Raw genomic sequence first — 23,751 nt, 5'->3', positions numbered from 1 at the left:
TTCAAGATGACAGATATAAGGCCTTAAACAGTTGGCATGGGGGCTCAGTTCTGGCATCTCCTTTCAACACCAAGGCTTAACCACAAAAGGTAAGAAATAATAGATGGAAGTAGCCCTGTGTATATTTCCCTTACCACCAAGCAACTGCAGATTAAGAGAAATTGTTCCACACTGGAGGAAAATGTTTCTAGGCAGACGTGACAGCATTTATTTTTTCTAGGCAGGAAGCAGCAGGGTGCAATATGACACTTTTGTTCAGAAGAGGGTCCCTGATAGGTTTATTCAAATTCTCATCAGAGCTTGGGAAGGGGATAGGCATGTGTGGAAAATAAGAGGGTTGAGATTGGAGCAGGCAAAGAGAGAAGACAGAACCATGAATTAGCTTGATGGTGCAGGACTGTGTGCACTCTTTCTCTCTCTGGGGCTCTGGTGTAAGGTGGTTGCCCTGTCTGGAGTCCCTCTTTGCCGCCCTTTGTGTTCTACTTGTATTTGTGTAAATAAAGCAGGTAAAGGTAAAGGTTGCAGGAAATCATTACTGGTATATTTGTTGATGTGCACATTTATGGAAAGGCTGTAGCTGATTCCATGGCTGTATAGTGGGTCTCAGACCATGAACTCTGGGTAAAGATAGGGGGTAAACATTCTATTTATTCAGTAAGTCTATATAGTACACTGACTTTTAGACAATATAGGAAAGATTTGGCTAAAATTCACAAAAACAAAGAGACTTGGTATTTAAAAGATAAACATCAGGGCCCCATTGCCAGTTGTATGTGCAGAAACATTTTTTTTTCCTATTTGAAACTTTTCACCAAAAGGTAGAGCCATATGTACTCTGTGCCAGCCCAGGAGCATGGACCTTCCAGATGCCCAACTAAAGCAGAAGGGACCCGTGCAAAGGAGTGAGGCATTTCTGACCCAAAACAGACCACTTGGCTCTTAACCTTCAAAGAAGAAATGGCATCCTATTCAACAGCAATGTATCCAACTCCATCAACCGATAAACGCTGTGTCTGGGTGCCATGTCATTATTATTCTTGCTGCACCACACAATGGGCAGTCTCATTATAGGAAGGATAGAGGAGGGAAAAAAAGGCCACAACCAGGGGTCATTTCGTAGAAAAAGAGCTGGGGGAACTCATTAGCATAGCTCATTAGCATATGCCACGCCTCTTGCCATCACCGGAAGTGTGTCATTAGTATAACTGATTTGCATATGCCACGCCCCCTGACATCACCTATTCTGGCTGTTTTGGACCCAATCCTGGCCATTCAGGGCTGAAATTGGGCCCAAAATGATAAAAAGGGGCTGAAAATGGCTGAAAAGGGGCACAAAATGGTCAGGATCGGGGCGCTGCTGAGCGGGAGAGTGATCCACCACCTGTCAGAGGTCTGATCCAGGCCGTTTCAGACCCAATCCAGGCTGAAATGGGCCCCAAATGGCGGAGAGTCAGGTGGATGGGGCCACCTGATGTGACCTCTTTGGGGACTGCCGGAACTGCATTCCTGTGCGTTCCCCCTCGAAATGAGCCTTGGCCACAACTACACAAATGCTTCTTTACTTATAACTAGCCACCCTGTTCTGTGTCGATGGCCATAACAGGCTCAGTTTTGTGCTGAAACTCTTCTGCTCCTTCTGCCACTTATTCTTCTGCACAAACAAGCTCTCCAGAAACCCACAGCCTTCGTTACTCATCCTTCAGTTGTAGCTTCCAACCCACAGTGGGCTAATTTGAAAGGCCCTGTGATTCATGTGCTAACGTTTTGTGAGCTTTTTTTTTCCTATTGAAAATTTTCTAATTGTTTTCCCCAAGCAACTTGCAACTTGTTGATAATTTCCTTGGCCTGGTCTTTCCCCATTTCATTCTTTCTGTTATGGAAGTTGTTATGGTAGTGATGGAAGGTCCATTCTACAGTAAATTATGACTGCCTCCAGCTATGTTAGAGCGTATTTATAGCTTGCTGATGTGACATAGACACAGGCAGTCTAATCCTATGTTGAATCAGTAATTTCTGTACACCAGGACCATATGGGGAAGACAGGTGAGACAATTACTTCTGGAGAATGGGCTCAAACAACATTAAAGAGCATTAAAGAGACTCCCAATCTATTATAGTAATCAGCCTACAAGAAAGCAACTGCAGCCTAATGTCACATTATCAAGTCCTTAGGCCCTATTTGGGTCTGCCATGAGGCCATTCAATTAGATGTGTGCAGTGAATTCCCCACGAAGAATTAAATTCCCATAGGAGCCCAATTCAAATCAGGAACACAATATGTGCCATTTTCCCAACTGAAATGGCCCCAGGGGGCGCTATTTGCACTGTTGGGAAGGCCTACATTTACCCCATCAATGCCCACGGAGTTATGCTTGAATGGAGGTCTGATGGAGGTCTGATGTCAAGTTATTTACAACATTGTGTCCTCTCAAATAGTTTGAGGGTTCCTTTCATGTTCACTTGCTTATGTCAATCAAACATACTCTGGTTCTACAGACCTAGAAAGGGTTTGCTTATACCAGAGAAAACAGCTGAAGGTATCTAGAAAGTTTCCTTGTATTTTTTTTTCATTTTGAACTGCTATAATGCTGTTAGTTGCACCAAGAGTAGGGTTACCAATAGCCTGTCCCCCCCCCCCCAAACTTTTTTTGGGAACTGGGTAGCTGAAGCTCTTCATGACATGGAGGTAAATAATATCAGCTGGTAAATAACATCCCTTTATATCGTTGTTAAGGAACAGGATGCTTTTCTCCAGGATTGTTGGCAACCTTAAACAAGAGTATCATGGTGCCTAGTGACCAAAAACAAGCATTGCAACACACCGGTTGTAGATCAAACAAACATGCTCAGAAAAAGACACGGTCTGGTCAGAACTCTAATCAAGTGGTCAGTCACAGAAAGACAACCATGTAATCTGATAATCTGTCAACTTTCATTAATAGAATTAGGCCAAAATCACACATGCTGTATAATGTATTATAATCAGCCTTCAGGGATTTTTCTTCACCGTGATGAATGCACATTACTTTTATTCATCAAAAACTTCCTGTTGTAAATACCACTCCACCCCCTTCCCTACCAGTGTACTACTTAGGGCCAAGCTAGAAGTTACGAATTACACTTGAATGGCAAGTGAACAGACTCACGTGTATTCCTCCCTGCTCACTTGCGCTCCACTTGCACTCAGGGCCGGCGTGCCCATTGAGGCCAGGTAGGCGGTGGCCTCAGGCATGGGGTGCCAGAGGGAGCGCCGGAGGAGGCGCGGGGGGTGGGAGTGCGTGCCACAGAGCTGCAGCCTCCTATCCCAGCCTCCTATCACACTGAAAACTGTTGCACTGCCCCTGCTTGCACTTGATCAAGTGGAGTGCAAGTGAACAGGGAGGAATACACATGAGTCTGTTCACTTGCCATTCAAGTGTAATTCGTCACTTCTATCTTGGCCCTTAGTAGCTTTCTGGCCCAAATTGCTATCTCTGAAAGAGAGTTTACAAAGTTTGCAAAGGCTTTCTGAATTGTGTTCCACTGTATGGATGAGATGGTGTGTAGCAAACCTCCTGTTTGTCTCTTCCTGCATTGCTAGTTTAATCAGCTCTGTAACTGATCATTAAATACAGGAAATTATTTCCTGATCCCATTTCCACTTTGCAGTAACAGCTTTTGCTCATTTTTCTTTAAGAGGCCTTTCGGTCTTGCAATTCCCAACAGGTTCAAATGGAATGAAGAGAAAGGAATGGCATCTACTGGTCACTGATCCAAGCCACGCTGCTGCAGGACTTCATAACCAGCTTCAAAGAAGGAGCACGCATCCCTTCTCATCCCTTCTTTCCCCACTTACTGAAGAGCAGGCAAGAGGAAGGTACCAAGAGAAATGGTTGAGGTCACAGTGCTTGCAAAGCCCAGGCAGGCCACTTGCAGGGCTAGAAAGCCAGAGGAATGATGGGGGGGGGGGGTTCTGCCTTGTTTCACCCCTCCATTCTGAGCACCTATTTCCCCTCTTTTCCTTCTTCATATATGCTTCTGCTTTAGAGTGGGTGGGAATGAGGGCAAATGGCTTTTAAAAAATAGGAAGGACATTGCAGGTTGGTGAAATTGACAAGAGATGCTCACCATCTTGTAGGTTTCATCCTAGAACGGCTGCAACTGCCCTATTGCACAAGAAGGAGAGATTAAACTGTTTAAAGAGCCTTTTTTCCTCCTAAATTTCACTCTGTGGAAGGATTGAAAATGCACATGAAATAGAAATGTCCATTCACAGGTGAAGTGCAAACCACAGGAAGGCTGAAGTGTGGTTGTGAATCTACCTTCCTGCAGAGCTGCCCAACTATTCAGAAACCAGGTTTGAGTGTCTGCGCGAAACGTGGAACTTGATTGCTGTCCTTCACACGCAGGCACTAGGAATGGGAGAGACTGTGTATGAATTCAGTTGTAGGAGAGTTTTGAAATATTTATAAATCTTTACTAAGAGAATATTTTTCAGAAGGGCAAACAACAGTGAAATACACACTATGATCAATTAAATTATTTATTTATCAATATCTTAATTTACATCCTGGCCTAACATGCAAGCTGTTAACCGGCATAAAATATATGTATAAAACTTACATAAAGTACCTAAAGGCTCACAGTTCTAGTCTATTAGATTGTATTTTTTAAAATTACAATAGTTATATAAAAAGTCTAGAATTAAAATGTTAAACAATCCTGCAAATAAATACACAAATAATATATAAGGCTATGGTGTTGGATCTTGGCAGCATTTTCACTCAATTTTGCCCAATTCCTTTCTTTTTACACTATCCCAAATGGTTTTTGTTTACACACATGGTTTTATGACCCGCAACACAGCCTTTTTGGTGGTCAAAGGGGGCTCCCTCCTCCCTTTTTCATCAACAGAGAAGCTGATTGGATTCAACCCTCTATTTCTGTCCACCTGATAATATGAACTGGCAACTCAAAGTTGCTAGTGAAACAGAAGTGTTAACAGCATCTGTTTCACTAGCAACTTTGAGTTAACAGTATCATCCCCATTCCAAATGGGAACAGACAAGATTACAAAAGTCCTTTTACATTACATCTGTATATTTACAAAAAGCTCTTTTTCGTTTGTTTCTGTAGCAGTGTGGTGAAAGGGATTCCCACTAGGGAAAAACAGAAATTTTATTTGGGTTCTGGTTCAGGTCATTCCTTTCATTAAAATTTCTGTTCTGATTCTTTAATATTGCTGGGTCACATATTTGTGGTTGTTATTGCTGTTAAGTGACATTTACTCTGGTTTCAATGGCAAACACATTCCCACCTGTAATTTTTTTTGGGGGGGGGTCCCACCTAATTGGGATGAAATTAGGAGGTGAGGGATTCTGCTTCTCAGATTTTAGACAGATAGGAGAAAATCTCCGTATTCAGGAGGGAATGGAAGATACAATCTCCCCTCCAATTGGGATCATTTTACCGTGAATAAACTGTTGGGTGAAATTAGGCATAGTTAGGGGCCTGTTTTTAAACAAAAATGGTAAGAGGGACTAAAACTTAAGTGCATACCACCTGAACTCAGCACAAATGCTACTCATTTCAGCATGCATCTCCCAGTCTGTACCTAACTTAACTAACTTCTTGATTTCAAGGAGGTGGTGTGCTTGTTTGAAAAAAAATTAATGTGCATGCACATGCACACATATGCGTATGCACATACACCCAGAATTAGATCAAAAATTTCTGCCTATATTCTCTTTCCCCCTTCTAATGCTGCCATCAATGGCAAGCAAGGCATTTTCTTCTTCCTGTTGTCAGGCTAATGTTCAATAGGTGAATGGCTCCAGCAAACAGCACTGCTGGCTCAATAGAATTAGAGCCTTTCCTAACCCATTTAATATGACTGGAGGAAATGCTATGCACAGGAAAGCCAATCGGGGTTGATGCTGTGCAGCCCAAGTATGGGCTAAATGTTCCAGTTGAATGATGCATCTATCAGGCACATATCTGCTGAGTCACTCTCTACCTTCACAGCCCCAAGGAGCAAAGATAAGGTGGCAACATGGAATAAGAGAATGCTGCTGAAGACATAATGTTGCCCTGTGCAGCAGGAGATGTGAGATTGCCACTGAGGAGCTGCTTATGTCAACAAAAGGGCGACATCACACAACCAAATACTACTGTGGGTGGAAGACATCACAAGCTCACGGAGATGTCATAGTCTTCAGCCTGGAAAAGAAGCCAGTCCAAAATCCATCACAGATTGTGGGCAATCTAATTCCATGGTGTTGGGAACATCCTGAATTCTGTCTCGAGAACAAAATTTGGCAGTCCTCCTCCTCAGTGGTGATACGTGCATGCACATTTCACTCAGTCACACTGCGTCATGGGAGTTGTGGTCCACATTGTAACCCACTATTACAGCAGTTTTAGAGTGTTGGCCTAGGATCTGGGAGACTCCACTTTGAATCCCCACTCTGCCGGGGAAGCTTGCTGGTGACCTTGAACCAACCACATACTGCAACTAACCTACCCCACGGGGTTGATGTGACAATAAAACAGAGGAGAATAAGAATCGATAATAAACATATGGACTTCAGGAGTGTGAGTTAATTATGTTTGCTGAAGCCATCCAAGGTTTATGTTAGTATGATATAGCCAGGGCTGGCACCACCATTGAGGCAGTGAGGTGGGCGCCATGGGCGCCGGGGCACCAGAGGGGGCACCGGAGGGGGTGCCAGGGTGGAAGCACGCACAACGGAGCTGGCATGGCTGGCCCATAGCTGCTGCTGCTGGCCAGCCCCGTGCCGCCACTGCTGCCACACGCCCCTGGCCGGGAGCAGCAGCTATGGGCCAGGCATGGCAGGCAGCCAGGGCGGCATGCGGAGCGTGGGCAGCCTCCGTGCCCCTCCCCAGCCATCTGCCAGCCAATGGGCCCAGCTTTGCTGCATGATGATGTCATCACATGGTGACATCATCATGCAGTCTGGGCGGACACGGCGCCAGAAACCCTGGTGCCGGTGGTGGATATAGCCTTTGGATGATTCATTGTCCTAAAGGCTGAATTGTGGAAGAGCAGTGGAAGAGAGGAATTCCTTAAAAATCCAGTGCTCAGGTGTGGGTATGTGGACATCCTATGGAATTATTTTATGAGGGTTTTGCCCACTCAGTTAGTGTGAGTCTCAGTTCCCATGTGAGGACTGAGGCAAGACACTGAATTGCCGAGGGCAACCTGGGGAATCCACATTGGAGCTAACATCTGGTTGCAGTCGGAGATCAGCCCTGTTTTCAACTCCTGGATTACTGTCTCTGTGTTTTATGAAGAGCCTCACCTTGAGAGCTATACCTTGAAATCACTTCTACATAGATATATCATCTGTTAAGGTGTGAAATAATTACTGAATGATTTATGCTGCTTTGCAACATGCATTATACATCAAGGGACTGGGATGGAAATAAACGGCATCAAAAACCTTGTGAATGCAGCTGTTTCAGCTTGACAAGACTCTGCACTGGCAGAGGAGCTGTCAAACTAAATAAGGTGGAAACTTCCAAGGGGAAAAGGCCTCCGGAAATATCCGTTGAAGAGTCATAAATAAAAATAAGGGTATTTTAAAAGGTCTTCTTTGTTTAAAAAAGAAAAAGAAGGAAAGATTTAAAAACTAGCTTTCTAAAGAAGGAGGGGGAAGATTTTTATGCCCAAATCCTTTAAACAGTTTCCAGTATCCTGGATATTATACAATGGATGCAGCCTTTAAATATGCTCTGTACTTTACATTTCTCACTATGGCCGTTTCCACATGGCTTACCTTGTTCCGGAAAACAGAGAAATCTTGCGAGAAGACGCTGTTATCGCATCTTTTCGTGCGACTTTGTGCGAGATTTTGCTGTTTTCTGGAACAAGGTAAGCCGTGTGGAAATGGCCTATGTTTGACTGCACAACAACACTTTGGGGTAGACTGTTGTTATAATGGGAGTTTTATTGCCAGGTGGGGTGACTCTATCTATCTATCTATCTATCTATCTATCTATCTATCTATCTATCTATCTATCTATCTATCTATCTATCTATCTATCTGTCTGTCTGTCTGTCTGTCTGTCTGTCTGTCTGTCTGTCTGTCTGTCTGTCTGTCTGTCTGTCTGTCTGTCTGTCTGTCTGTCTGTCTGTCTGTCTGTCTGTCTGTCTGTCTGTTAGCCCAGGTGAGCCTGATCTTGTCAGATCTCAGAAGCTAATCAGGGTTGACCTTGGTTAGTAATTGAATGGGAGACCTCCAACAAAGACCAGGGTTGCAGAGGCAGGCAATGGCAAACCACCTCTGTTAGTCTCTTGCCATGAAAACTCCACCAGGGGTCACCATAAGTTAACTATGACTTGACAGCACTCTCCACCACCACCTGTCTGTTTCTCCGAGTCTACCTACCCATAGTGTAAGTCAATGCAATCAACAGCTGGGATAATCAATAAACAAAACAATAGGTGAAAAGAAGCATATATATCCAGAAAGGTGAAAAGAAGCATATATTCAAATACAGGAATACAGGCTGAAAAAATGCTGAAACAGTACATAAGTAATTTGATGTGACCTATCAATCTGAGGCTGATGGAACATGGCTTGGTTCAACCATGGCAGAAATAGGATGAATCCCAGCTCTCCCCAAGTTATGAGAAGCTATTTAGCCATTAGGTCATCATCCAGACCATCTCCAAAGGGGCTGGATTTATTGGGAACAGCCCTTCTTAAAGTCAATAGAAATAAAGATACTTCAGCATTTCTGGAACGGAGGCTTCAGAGATGGTGCTACTGGCTTAAACACTCCTCAAAGAGCCACAAAGTAATAGTTATTTGTTTATGTAGAAATCTTATATACTGCCTCTCCAGAGAACCTGCTTAAAGTGGCTTACAAAGTAAAACACGGTAAAATCATAAAATGGCATGAAAATACTTTAAAAATCAAAAAACTATTAAGAACCCAGCTTGAGCATAAACACCATAAAAAACATTTAGCAGCCTAAAATTATTCTTGTTAAACTGCTCTCAGGCTAGATGCAGACAGTAAAAACAATATTAAAAGATCAACCCCTTAATTTAACCTCTGGATAAAATGAAATGTGTTGGATATATTGTCGAAGGCTTTCATGGCCTGGAAAATCCACAACAACCATGAAATGTGCTGGCCTAAAAGACAGTGCAGTGGGTGTCTGGGAACTTCAAGGAGCAGGGCATTCCACAGATGAAGAAACCCTATTTCTGGTTTCTGTCTACCTCAACTCTGAAAGCGGGGGCATAGAGAGGAGGGCTTGGGAGGAGGAGTTAAACTATCAGTAAGAACTGCTAACATTTTATTTGCCTTGTAGGGAGAGTTTGCTCTTCTCCTAGTCTGGCATCCCTATTAATGCTCCAGCCCTATATTGCAAAAAAGAACAAAACGTTAACAATGGTGCTGAAGCAGCAGCACAATAAGAGTGCAAAAGGACATCCCAACCCCCACAAACCAAACAAAAGAAATTCAACCTCCTCCCAAAAAAGTTTGGGGGTAGCTACTCTCACCTGTTGAAAACCTGCTTTTGCCTTAGTGGTATTTGAATGTGCAAGTCTGGCACACCACTGCAGTGTGGTGTCATAAGAAGACTGTTGGATTTCAACCTGGGAGACCCAAGTACAAGTACTGCCCCTGGCTTGAAGCTTACTAAGTGAACTTGGGCCAGTCATACTCTATTTGCCTAACCTACCTTGCAGGATGGTTGTGGGATGCTGGGGGTGATGGCCAGGGCTTTTTTTCTGGGAAAAGAGGAAGTAGAACTCAGTGGGTTGCCCTTGGCGAAAATGGTCACATGGCTGGTGGCCCCGCCCCCTGATCTCCAGACAGAGGGGAGTTGAGATTGCCCTCCGCGCAGCTGAAGCGGCGTGGAGGGCAATCTAAACTGCCCTCTGTCTGGAGATCAGGAGGTGGGGCCACCAGCCATGTGACCATTTTCAAGAGGTTCTGGAACTCCGTTCCACCGCATTCCAGCTGAAAAAAAGCCCTGGTGATGGCCATGTATCTTTCCCTGTGCTCTTACAGAGTAGTAAGAGAAGGGGGGAGAGAAGAGATATTTAATACCTCACGTGGGCAGTCAAAAGCTGTCCTTCCCTTTCCCAGTTTTCAAATCTCTTCCATGTGACAGACCATGTAATATAAACAGATAATAACATACAAAATAGTATCTTTGTTTAACAAATTCAAATTTATTTTTCAGGGGAAAAGACATACAAAAATTCCCCCCCCCCCCAAATCAGGGAACTGCTCTCTCAGGACCTAAATCAGACCTGAATTAATTACATTGACACACAGACATATACACTTAAAGATTGTATAGGATCATAGCACCCTTTGTGATAAAGACCACACAGCTGTGTCATTCATGTGGCACATTATTAACTGAAGTCCCTTGTGTCTTGTCCTTCACACGGTGCCATCTTGGAATGCTCCAGCCTGTCTCATGGACGCCATTTATTCTGAAAACCTAAGAATGTCATACTTTGCTTTGGCAGATGACATCACTGGCCACATCCTCCTCTTTGTCATGGACTGGAATGTAACCACCTTCTCGGGGCAGGCACCAGCACCAGCCAGCACCAGAGAGATCCACGGAGGCAAAGTTGAAGTCCCTCATGTCCAGTTGCTTGAAATCGACTGTGTCCAACCCGGAATGGATCTCATTGAGCTTCTGCCAGTAGAGCCAGGCCATCACTAAGCCAATGGCCTGAAAGAAAAGATGAAGATATCAAGCTTAAGATTTAACAATGGCAACATTTTCTAAGGACCAACCAGGGTTTCCCAGTTGGCAGCACTGTTGATGTAACTGTCCGGTCCCAAGCATCTGATCCAAATGGAAGACAGATCTGCAGAGAAAGTTTATGGCCATTGAAAATTCCTCTGTCAATTCTGGATCTGCCCTCAATGATCCAGCCCAGCAGCATTTTGGACGTTTTTAGGAAAAGACATTCTTAGTAGAGATGGGCACGAACCTGAATACGACCCAAAAAAACCCACGAACCAGCCCGGTTCGTGGTTCGCGAACCAGTGGTTAGTGGAAGCTCATTTCCACGAACTTCCACGAACTGGTTACTGGATCTTTGGGTTGTATTGGTTTCGGAGAGGGGCAGTTTAAATGGCCATTTCCCCAAGGAAATTACCATTTAAATGTTTCTTGCCATTGCAAGCAGGTCCCTTTAAACTATCAGCTGGCAGGTGGCAGGGGGGATCCCCCTCGCCGCCTGCCAGCTGATAGTTTAAAGGGACCTGCCGCTTGCAAACAGAAGGGCCCTTTAAATGGCCCACAAACCCCAGCTCCAGCCCCCAGCCCCCCCACTACCCCAGCCTCGGCCCTCCAGCCCCCCAGCCCCAGCCCCACACTTACCTTGATTCATGCTCCTGCAGGCCCGCGGCCTCCTCCTCCTGCGATGGGCGGCAAGGCCATTTATGGCCTCCTCTGTCCCTCTGTGGGCTGCAGAGTGGCAGAGGAGGCCCGCAGGGCAGTGAAGGAAGCCGGAAATGGCCTTGCCGCTCCTCAAATGGCCGTGCAGGAAAAAGGACACTGCACGCCACAGGGGAAGGTAAGTGTGGGGCTGGGGCTGGGGCTGGGGGCAGGGGTTTGGTCAGTTTAAAGGGCCCTGCCACCAGTAGGTCCCTTTAAACTATCAGCTGACAGGTGGCAAGGGGGGGATCCACCCCCTGTCAGCTGATAGTTTAAAGAGACCTGCCGCTTGCAAGGCAGGAAAGGGACCTTTAAACTGTTAAATACCCTTTTTCCTGCCGCTGCTAAGCAGCTGGAAAGGGGCGTTTAAACCTCACGAACCATGAACCACAAACTGGTTCGTAACTGGCCCCAGTTCCGTGCCAGTTTGTGGTTCCTGGTTCGTGAAAACCCACGAACCACGAACCTCATGGTTTGTTTGTTTGTTGGTTTGTGCCCATGTCTATTTCTTAGCACAAGTGGGTATTAGAGGCATCTTATGCCGCCTTCATAAATTTGAAGAAATTGCTCTTTGGATTGGCCCTGCAAATAACTGCATGAGGGAAGCTGGGATGACTACTGTGGCATCAGAAACCAAAGGAGAAAGAGGTGGTATCCAGCACCACTCACCTGGCCTGGCCATGTAGGATCTCTCCTAACCTGCGTTTGTGCCAATGGCCAGCACAGATGCCTCTGCTGATTTTTAACACAATTAATTTTTAACACAGTGCAGGCAGGCATAGCAGCCATTTGTGAGTCTTGGCAAACAGTGATACAAGCAATTACATTAAGCAACATGATGGAAAAGGAAAGAGAGCAACAGAATGGAGGGCAGAATGTGTGTGGCAGAGAGGGACAGTAAGATCAGAGGTGGGAGAGTGAGAGGTGCAGGCGTTTATTCATTCTGTTCTTATGCTGCTCTTCCGCCAAATAACTCAAGGTGGCATACGTGATTTGTCATTTTATCCTCCCAGTCCCATGAGACAGATTAAGCTGAAAGAAAATGACTCTTTTAAAGGGAAAGGGGGGCACTTCAAGTCATTATTTCCTGGGGAGGAACGTTCTACAAGATCCAAAATTTATTTCCTTCAAACTGAGATTCTGTATTGTCTAAGAATTATGCTTGTACGAGAAGCCTTCCTTTTCTTTTAAAAGATTTACTCATTTTGTTCAACAACTGTCAGACAATAAATTATGAAGAAGCTCAATTTATAATATAAAAACAGAGAAGCAATTCCAATTATAGTTCAGTTTGTGACTTTTAGAGTCATGCATTTTGTGCTTCTCTGAGGTTTTAGTGACAGTGAGTGCTTAAATGCTTTGTTTCCTTTGGATGGGAGAGCACATAGGAGTTAAATGCTGCCTTTGTGATGTTTGTTTCAGTGCAGCCTTCTGGAATCAACTAGAGTCCTAAAACAGGTAGTTGCAAAGCCACTTTAGCCTATTTACTAGGCAGTAAGACCCACTGAACTAATGGGATTTATTTACATCTGAGTATGTCTGTTTAGGATTGCACTGCAAATCTGGTAATCCTGTTGGGGAAAATATAATACATGAAGTGACAATGTGCTGTCCTTAAAATGGCCTGCTTCAATTAGCAGCCATATTCTGACTCACTGAAGGGCTGAAGACAATAGGAATAGGTGTTGTACAGTCTGATTAATAGACCCAGGAAGCATTGCAAAAATTGTGAGTCTCCTGTAGAATTACCAACGGGCCTAGAGAAAAAAAAGGTCCTCTCCCTTTACGAGAGGCATAATGGATGGTTATTTACTTCCATGCCATGAAAAGCTTAAACTGCCCATTTCCACATATTAAGCCTCTATTTAAGGGAACAGGACATTTCCCTCCAGGCAACCCTGTTGGGTTGAATGTTGCAGTAATCAGTCTAATTATGTGGGCAGCTAGTGAGACCGGTGGTGAACTGATGAGACAACAAATGTGGTTTGGGATCCAAGAGACAGAAACGTCACCAGAATAATCTGAAAACTGGGCCAACATCATCCCAGATCAAAAGGGCGATGGGTATGTTACTCATAGAACATTACAAACAAAAAAAGAGTCAATACTTTCCCCCAAGTGCTACTTCATTTGTGAAGTTCACTTATTTATAGCTTTTGGATATTTTTCTTATTAATGCTCCCAATGCAAGCAGTTGTGAGCCATATATTGTAACAGACAATGCACTCCATTCTTAAAAATAATCAGATGCAAGCTGTCAGTTCAAGCAGATGCTGATGATAAATACTAATGGTAACAATATTAATCAACACCATCCAGTGCTCTTGGGGAACAGCAGGCATTTCAGTGAAATCAAGGAAGTTGCTTCTTTTGTATTAATTCCTTGATCACTCAAATTACAGTTCCTTGGCACAGAAGCAATTTGGACCAAACTCAATAGTAGTCTGAAAACTAAGGCTGCGGAATCACATTTTGCTGAATATGTTACCACTATTGCTTATGGTATGTGTACTCTTCCCCCCCCCTTTTTTTGCTCTCCTATCTACTGTGGTCAAACAGGATGTGCAGGTTTTTGTGATGCTTCAAAAAACCTGCACAGTCTATATGATCAGTATGAGCAAGAGAAAACCTTGATTCTATCATACCATCTTCAAGCTTCTTAAATTCCATTGGCTGTCTCCAGCCAAAGGCAGACTATCACTGCCAATGGCAGAAATATTCAGCAGCTGAAATGGTGCTTTTGTCTGGCCCAGCTTCACAATTAACAGCACTGTCAAAGAGGCTGCAATCCTGGGGACACTTGCTTCATATGCTCCAACTGTCCCTACTTCCCCAGGATGGTTGCTATTTTCTGGCTCCTATCCTTAGTAAATCAAGGTCCCCATTTTGCCCCTCTTATACCGTTTTGGTTGAATTTTAAAATAGATTTGGATTCTGTTCCATTTATTACCACACAATAAATAATGCAGAGCAGTTCATTAACACTTGCCCCATCTACCCACAAAGGCTGCATCCACTGGCATGAGGTTAATAAAAGTATTAACAGAGAATTTCAAGAGAGAAAAACAGAGAAGGCAACAAAATTAGGGCGGAAAAGTAAAGAGGACATGGGCTGGGGGGAATTGGCAACCAAGCTGGTCTAATAAGGGCTTCATTTCTTCAGTTTGAAGAAATACAGAAAGTCTTCCCAGTAGAGTTGCCAGGTCCCCTTACTCTCCTAGAGGTGGGGAGGGTCTGGCACATATCTTTCCTATGTCCTTGCTTGTGCGCTCCTGTTGCGGCGTGATGATGTCACTTCTTTTTTCCCTGCTGGCCAGGTGAGTGGTAGAGGGGGGAGGCAGGAGATGGGAGCAGGGGATCCCCTGTCCCCAATGGGAGACCTGGCAGTCCTACTTCCCAGATGGATTTAAATAGCCTATCTAGGAAAAAACCTACTTCTTTCCTTTATGTTGGTGTATAGGCCTTTATCTTAGGCCAACAGGCCTAAAGGAAAATATCCTGCCCCTTTAAAAGAGGTTTAATGGGATGTTATTTATCTCATGAAGAGCTTCAATGGGTCCAAGTCCACATACTGAGCCTCTATCAAAGAGGAAAGACGTTGTTCTCCAGGTCAATGGGCCACGCTGGGGGCATATATGCTTGGGTCCCTTTACGGGGAGGAACATGAAGATGTCCAGTATTACAGAATTAACACCACTGAAGATCCATGATAAGATGTCAAAATGTCTTTACTTGGTTAGGGAGGCCATGAAGTCCTAATGTTGTACCAATCAACCGGGTACCAAAATGAAAGAACTGGAGGTCTTCAATATCAGGCCCAAGCCAGGCATTCCTATCAAGTACTTATCTGCTAAGTCACTCTCTCCCATTGATGCCCCCTCTTAGCATTTGCATCAAACACTCTTCATGAAAATATTGTGATTAGACATGGGCACGAACCAAAAAAAATTACAGAACCAGAGGATCGTGTTTCGGTGCAGACCATGATCCCGAATTCCTGAATAGCAACGAGCATGTCCCGTTCCCGAACCCGGATCATGGACAGTGAAACCCAGCCAGGGAGCCCATGGCTATTTATAAGCATGGGTCCCATTCAGCAACACAGGAGGTCTGTGTTTGGCCGTCAGAGCTGCCTATCAGGGTTTGCAGGGATGAGATTGGAGTGCCCATGGCTACAGAACACCCCCTTCCCCCTCCCTCCCCTGGGTGTCTTCTCCCAGCTTGTGACTGCTTCGCTGCTCCGTGGTTGGAAGGAAGCCCTGCTGATCAAGGAAAGCTGGGCTTCCATTCAGGTTTCCAGGGCGACAAGAGGAGGGCAAACAGAGCTCAGGCATTCGCCTGGCTCCATTGCCAGGGGAATAGATAGCTGGTGCCTGAGTGTCTGGATCCCTGAATCAAGCCCTAACGCCATGATCCAGGCCTCTTCCGACCACTGGATCGTTGGCCATGGACGATCACGATCTGCCGGGTCGCGATCGCCATTTTCTTGGGTTTTTTACGTTCGTAATGCGGATCATGCCCATCTCTAATTGTGATGTCTAGAATGTGACATCATGTTTAGCACAGCCTTTGGCTTGTATGCTGTTCTCTTAACAGCCCAGGACTGGTGCAGTTAGTCTTACCATCAGAGTAGACACTTGCATGGCATGTCTTCTCCAAGGAACTAATTTCATGTTGCAACCTGTTGATAGACTAATGCTGTGGAATCCTATGGAGTAATTTAGCAAAGTTAGGTTTCTTAATGGTTGCCAAATGTCGTTTATGCCCCTGGCTTTTTTAATATTTATAATTCTTACTATGTTGTCCTTATGATTTTGTACTGTTTTTACTTGGTGAGTTTTCTCAAGCAGGTCTCTAGAGAGGCAGCATATATATTTTCAAAATAAACAGAAGGGCTCTCGTGGTTGTTGCGTGAGATCACCTGACCAAAAACTTCCCAATTAGATTCATTCAAATAGAAATTAGTATAAATGTGGAAATGACCAAGTGGTCTGCCCAATGTTTATTAAAGTCAAGATTAAACCATTTCTGTAGATTTGAATTGTGGATAGTGTTAATGACTTTGTTTGGTACTCATCAGTCTACTAAAGAGCTTCACGAACAGCAAATGTAAAAAAGCAGATGTGAGTTTATATGAACATCTTTATTGTTCTGTCAATTAGACAAAAAATCCTCTGTTAACCAGAAAAGAAAAAGTAGTACCAATCAGGCAATGGACTATACAATTAGCAGATAATAGGCTTGGCAATAAGAACACTTTGGGAAATAAGCAATCAGAAATTAGATAGCCTGTGAACTGTTAACTAACAGAAGAGCATTAATACTCCATCGATTTACATCTGTGTTAATGTAATATTCATACACATGATGAAAAAATATTAATCAAGTTCTCTGTGGGCCATTCCTGAACAAGAAATGGGGAAGCAATTGCCCCTTGAAAAATAAATAACCATGGATGAGGATTATCAGAATAAGAGTTCCCAGTCCTGTGGCCTGATTATGCAAAGGAAAATGCAGCTAATATTAAAAGCAGGAGCTGTTCCAACTATGCCAGATCCAGTGTGATGTAGTGGTTAGAATGTTGGACTAGGAACTGGGAGACCCAGGTTCAAATCCCCACTCTGCCATGGAAGCTTCCTGGGACCCTGGGGCTAATCATACCTCTCAGCCTAACCTACTTCACAGGATTGTTGTGAGGATAAAATGCAGTTAAAAACAATGTAAGCTGCTTTGGGGGGGGGAAGTGGGGTATAAATGAAGCAAACAAGTAAATAAAAAAGTGCACACGTAGAACTGAGCCAGGCTTTTTGTACCTTGCTGGAGGTAAAACTGACATTTGCAGAGAGGTAAAAGGAACATGAGGGGCATCATTGCCTACCATGTGCAAACATTTTTCACTCTTGTCTGGGCCTAAACCAATTAAATATATATATTCTAAAAGCATCCAGTATTTTAAACGATGCCAGATTTGTAATTATTGTGTTGATTTTCAAATATTAATAGGAATTCAACAGCAAATTCTGTGACTTGGTTGCTAATGACATTGTTCAAATATCAGCAGTAAAAACGGTCAGTGACACTGTAAATTTGTAATTTGACATGCAATGTAGAGCCATAACAGTCAATTCTGGGCATTTTGAGTCCAGCTATTTTGAATGCAACATTCATCCTCCCTTTCTCCACTCCACCACCCACCTACACTTTACTTAAGAAAACCATAACAAGCTGTCAGAGATACAGATGGATTCAATAAGCCAGTCACCAAGGACATAGCATTTCCAGGAGCAAAAGATTCTTAATGTGAATTCCATTTTTATTGTTTCTCAAAATGAGGGAGCCTTTCCTCTTGCACAGAAGGAGCATTTTTTTACAAGTCACAACGACAAAAAAAAGCTGAGTGCCTCGCCCTCCTCCTCAGGTTATCAAGTGCAGCAAGACCTAGCCCAGAGAACGAGGCAGTGATTATCCCTTTGGGATTTGCTACAATCACGTTGTGCTTAGGTTCTACTTTCCCTAACAGCATAGGTCTTGTCTAGATGGGCTGATTCATATCACAAAAAAAATATTTGTGGCAGCCATGGGGACTGTGTATTGCACACATGCATAGATTTCTGTGCCTCCCAGGCACACAGGGAATGCATTATGATTGTGTGACTACCGTACGCGTGAAAGGGCTTCTGCTTCCCCCCCTGCCCATTTTCACAAAATGAAATGTCCCTGGGTAGCTACAGTTTGTTCCATTTGGAAACTTACATATAGCCATCATTACAAGGACTGGAACCATCTCAGCAGCACTCTGCCCAGAGAGTGTGATGAGGGGACAGGATGCTAAGGGGAAATGCTAAGGTTACGGTCTCCTTCCTTCCTTCCTGGGTCCACCACAGGGACTTGCACCATGAATTCCTCCCATGTTTGGAACTCAACTCCTAGGTGTGTTGACCCAATTAGGTCCCTGTGCGCAAGGAGAAGAGACTTCAGCCTTATCCCTACTGAAATGACCCCTGGGGAGTCACTGTTTGCCTCACTGGGAAAATTTACATGTCCTGATGGCTACAGGTAAGTTTCCACAATTGGACAAAGAGTGGCTCCCCAGGGCCCTTTCTGGTCAGGAAAGCATTGCAGGGAACAGAAAGGATGGAGACACTTATCCTTGCATGCCACACTCTAAATTGGGTCCCCACATGCATGGGAACTGAGTTCCAAAAATAGAACTCACAGCACGATTCTGTTCAAACACGCTTGTGGTAGACCCAGGGAGGAGGTGAGGAAAACGGAATGTGTAGTTAGGCTCTAACTTCGTAGTTTCTTAGCAGGCTTCAGCTGCAGCTGTTCTGCTGAGGAATTCAGCACTGACGTGGTGGCAGGTCTTTTCTGTAGCCAGGCCGTTCTCATGCTTCCTAGATCCTTCACTACTTTCTGCTTTAACAAGTTCATGAGTTTTATGCCCTGCTGGTCCTCTGATAAGAGTGAGCAACTACTCATCATGTTTTCTCAAAGCCCTTCACAGGGTGTAGAAGAATTTTGCTGATGGTCAGCTGGGAATCTTTTTTTCCTGTAGAACTCCCTCAGCTATCCATGGGAGTGGCAGGAGCATTCACAAGGGCTTGGGTGGGAGACATGGACAGCTGACTGAGTCCAAGTAAAAAAATGCAGGGGGTTGTCAGCTCCTGACTGGGAAATTCCTGGAGATTTGCAGGGTGGAGCCTGGAGAGGGCAGGGTTGGGGGAGGGTCCTCAGCAGAGTATATTGTCATAGAATTCACCCTTCAAAACAGCCATTTTCTCCAGGGAAAGTGATCTCTGTGTTCTGAGCATCATTGTAATTCCAGGAAATCTCCAGCCACCACCTGGAGGCTGGTAATACTAAGGAACATAAAATTCAGTCCAACTGTGACTATTACATATACATAGTAAAATGGCACTATTGTTTTGATCCCAGAAGGCCACCCCATTCATTTCAAGCTGAGGCTTTTTGAATAAACGTTAGGCTAGGGCTGCCAACTCTGGGTTGGGAAATTCCTGGAGATTTGGGAGGATGAAGCCTGAAGAGGGATGGGTTTGGGGAGGGAGGGAATTCATTGGGGTATTATAGCAAGAGTCCACTCCTCCAAAACAGCCATTTTTCTCCAGGGAAACTGATCTCTTCATCTGAAGTTCAGTTGTAATTCTGGGAGATCTCCAGGTAGGTGGCTACCAAAGAGAGGGCCCTTACTACAGCAGAGCCTTTGATCTGGAACTCCCATCCTAGGAAGATCAATCTGCCTGACATCAACATTATTATCTTTCAAGTACCAGGCTTGGGTCTATCCAGTTTGCATTTAACAGCTTTAAAAATTATCGTTTTGCCTCACCAAATTGCTGCTGCTTTTGTTTTGCAGAGTTTCCTAGTGGGGTTTTAGTGTAACTGGTTGTGACTTAAATGAGAGCCTACAAGCTGCTTTGAATATTTTTTCAAGTAGAAAAGGAAAGCAGAAATTGTTAAAACAAATAAAATAAGAGCAGGCAGGTGTTTGTGTGTCTGGAATTCTGAACTGAAGTACCTGTAGGGGTTCTGTGAAGGAAAAGGTCATTCACTTGCCGTTTGGTGCTTTTGTTCCTTCAGGCTTTTGAGAATTTGGTTGTTCCAGTGTCCTTTCAGGGTCAGTCTGCCTCATATTCTCATTGTGGTAGAAGGGCAGAAATGAAGGGGGGTGAGGGTAGTCTTCTGGTGGGATCTCTATTGACTGTGCACATGTTGAAAAGTATGCCTCCTCTTCTGCATGTATAGCATCATGCAGTCATTAAGGGATAGGTGGGGCCAAATCCTAAGCAAGCACAAGCCTCTGACTAAAGCCCTTCCCTCTTCTGCCCACTCCCCATCTCCACACGGCTCCCTTGTTTGGGTGGGGTTATATCACGGATGGTCTCTTGCTGTTGCAGTAACATCACTATTCGGTCATAGTTTTTTAATGGCAGCATAGTGTTTTGCATAGGAGTGATCTTATCCCACCCAGCAGATATAACTTGCATGAGCATTAGGTGTTTGAGCAGGTGATGGAAATACAACGCCAGGCTTTTGGGGATGAAACTTATTACCTAGACTCATTTCAATCTACCTTCAGGCCTAGTTTGTGGATAGGAATGACTTTGGTCACTTTGATGACCATCAGTGGGAAGAGAGAGATGACCTACAGCTCTGTTGAGTCCCCTGGACATTCTCAGCAACTTTCATTAAAATCAAATGTAGTGTCTTTCTGGTTAAGCTGCCTGCAATGAGCATCATGCCCACCCCATTTTGATGGTTCTAGTTTTATCTTGCTGACCTGTTTCAGAAGGTGTTGCTGGGGCACTGGGAAAAACCCACGGGCCATGGTCAATCACATTTCACAGACCACAAACTTTTCACGGACCTGCACTGGTTCACGGACTTGTTTGTGGGTCCATGCCTGCCAATCAGCTGGAGCAAGGGGGGATTTAAACGTTAAAGCCTTCCTGCCACCACTTGCCAGTGACACGGGGAGCGCTTTAACCCCCCACTCCAGCTAACTGATGGGTCCGCCAGTCAGCTGGAGCAAGGGGGGATTTAAATATTAAAGCTCTCCCAGCACCACTCACCAGCAATGCCAGGGGCACTTTAACCCCCCCCCCCAAAGTCTGGGTTCACAGATGATAGACCAATGGACCAGCCACAAAGTTGTGGGGTCTGTGGAAAATGAGCATCCCATGATCCACCGGTTCACGAACACTGAATCAGCCGGGTCCATGTGAAATTTTGGTCCATTTTCCAGTCCATGCCCACCTCTACCCCAGGACGATTATGTTAATGCAGTCCTGAAGAACTCCATCTTTGCTCCCATGCTTTTAAGCATCTGCACAACACTGCTGTGGGGACTTAGCTTGTAGTGTCTTCAGTGTGCTGATGACACACTTCTGCTTTTCAGCAGGAGACGTGATGGATGTCTGGGACATGCAATGAGCTGAATGAAGGACAATTAACTGAAGTTCAATCCAGGTAAGTCTGAGGTGCTCTTGGTCAGTGATGCAGCCAGCCTGTCCTGGTTGGGACCAAGTCTACTCCAGAGGGGGTTGCCCTCACTCTGAATGATCAAGTATGAAGCTTGAGACCCTGTTAGATCCTTGTGCGCCAAGGGATACACAAATATCAACTGTAATATATCAGTGACTTTAATTAGCTTCAGCTCTAGCTCTCCTTCAGCAAATGGGACTTGACCACATTTATCCATGCACTTGCAGGTTTTGTTTTAGGATGGGTCAGAACTTCACTGAATGGAATGGAGCAGGAAGAGATGCTCATAGGTACTAACTAGAAAGAAATCTGATGGCTGCCAGTTTATTGATAGGCTCAATCCAAAATGCTGCATGTTATCTTTAAAGCTGTAAATAGTCTGGGGTGAGGGTATCTAAAGGATCACCTGCTCACATTTATAGCCTTTATCGGCTTCAGCTGATGGCTGTAATTGTTTTTTGTTGCTGTTTTCAATTTTTTTCTGCTGCTACATTTTGTTTTATCTCTTGCTGTTATTACATTTTATGGATTTGTTTTTATTGTATATTTTATGCCTTTTTATTTCTAGAAACTATCTTGGGATTTTTTTAAATCAGGAAGTGTGGAACATAAATATATTAAATAAGTAATGTGGAGAAAACGGCTCTTAGCTATTTGTTAAAATAATACTTGAATCATTAGGATTTTTTTCATGTGTGTTTATTGTATGTGCATGCATGTGTGCATACACACAAATATGTATGTCTGGGCACCATTACCCATCTGATCCCTTGAAAGGGGCCATGGGTATGTACAAGGTTCCCTGGATACAGCAAATCTCTGCAAGCAGAAAGTGACAGCACAACTCGAACAACAGCAAACAACCTTAGCAGTTCATTCTGCTTAGTATCAGGAGCCACATAGATTGCCACGGTGAAAGGAGATGCTGGGGAAGAGGAATTGAAGCAAGGAAGATGCATTACATGAGCGGTAGGGATGTGTTACTACACGCAATAAGGGGCATGTTTACCCTGGAAATGCTTCTGCATGAATATAGCCCACTTTCCAACTGGAGCTTATACCCACCCTAAAACAGCCCACATGACTTTCCTCTTTGTAGCCCCTAATTCCTTGCTGATTTAGAGAGTAACACCAGCTGTAAACCAGAGAAATGACCCACAACATCAGTAATCAGGACCAGAGGTTGCTACAAGCTTGGAAGGAACACAGAAAATCGAAACAGAACTGAAAGACCAGAGACAAAGATTATTAAAAGAGAATCATACACCAGGCATCAAAGCTGAAGGATTAGCTCTCTGTCAGGAAGACCAGTTCCAAGTAGCAAGGAGTTTGAGTATGTTTATCCATGCAGAATGGAAGGGAAGGTGGGGGAGAGAAGGCAGGAGAAGAGACAGGTTTTGAAAGAGTGGGAGAGAGATCTATAGCTACCAATTCTGGGACCCAATAGACAGCATAGCACTGAAGCAGAGGCGCAGGCAGCAAATACATTTAATAGGGAAAGGCAGAGTCATGTACTGTGCGTGTGATGGGAGGTCTGCAGTTTATAAATTACAATCCTTTAGCAGACGGAAGCTCTGGGGCAGGGGGAGGGGAGGATTTTGTTCTCAGTTAGACAAAAAGGGTGGCAAATCAAGAATTCAAGGAGAGAGGTGGGGTGGAGGGAGGTATGTGTCCAGGATGGAGCAGTTTATGAACCCAAACTAGTGAACTTGGAGATGGTCTAAGAAGGGAAGGGGAATTTTCAAGGTCAAATTCAAACATATACTAAGGCAGGACATAACAGAGGCAGCTGCTGCTGACCTAACTCTGGGCAAAGGTCAAGGGTAAGTCCCTTTAGCAAGAGAATCTGTTGTGTCAAAAGGCCTGCTGGTGAGATTTATGGCTCTTGATTAATTATCTGAATTCCATCTTTGACTTTTGTTCTCTGTGAACCAGAGACTGGTTATCTGACTCTTGAAAGCTCATATCATGGAGATCTAGTTGGTCTTTAAGGTGCTACTGAACTTGAATCTTGCTCAGAGACTGTTTCACTTGCATTTAATGCATAAGGTAGAGGAAAGTAGATCTAAAACAGTAAGATGGATGTGAAAGGGAGAAAATGGAGGCAGTGTGGTAAAAGACTGAAATGTCTCAGGAATGGGGAGGAACTAGAGAAAGAGGAACTAGAGAAAGCATGAGGGCTCCCTCTATCATATGTGGTGGTCGTGTGAGGTAGCTAGGCAGTTCTGGGGGGAAATAATAAGAGAAATGAGTGAAATTTTACAGTTTCAAATAAATAAGAACCCAGAACTCCTGCTGCTAAACTTGGGAATGGAGGG

General features: G+C 44.3%; 1 protein-coding gene across 2 annotated transcripts in view; it reads right to left on the bottom strand.

Moving 5' to 3' along the window:
- Window positions 1–10,176: 10,176 nt before the first annotated feature.
- The window catches only part of LOC129342384 (tetraspanin-15-like), a 133,918-nt gene continuing 120,343 nt past the window's right edge, over window positions 10,177–23,751 (bottom strand). For both annotated transcript variants that reach the window (XM_054998107.1, XM_054998108.1), the window contains one exon: window positions 10,177–10,714. In XM_054998107.1, coding sequence (XP_054854082.1) covers window positions 10,484–10,714 — 231 coding nt within the window. In that variant the 3' untranslated portion in view covers window positions 10,177–10,483. The remainder of the gene's footprint in view (window positions 10,715–23,751) is intronic.

The sequence above is a fragment of the Eublepharis macularius genome, chromosome 14 (assembly GCF_028583425.1).
Source record: "Eublepharis macularius isolate TG4126 chromosome 14, MPM_Emac_v1.0, whole genome shotgun sequence".
In the NCBI taxonomy this organism is placed as follows: domain Eukaryota; kingdom Metazoa; phylum Chordata; class Lepidosauria; order Squamata; family Eublepharidae; genus Eublepharis; species Eublepharis macularius.
The sequence above is the reverse complement of the archived record's forward strand: the minus strand, read 5'-3'. Positions and strand labels throughout refer to the sequence as shown.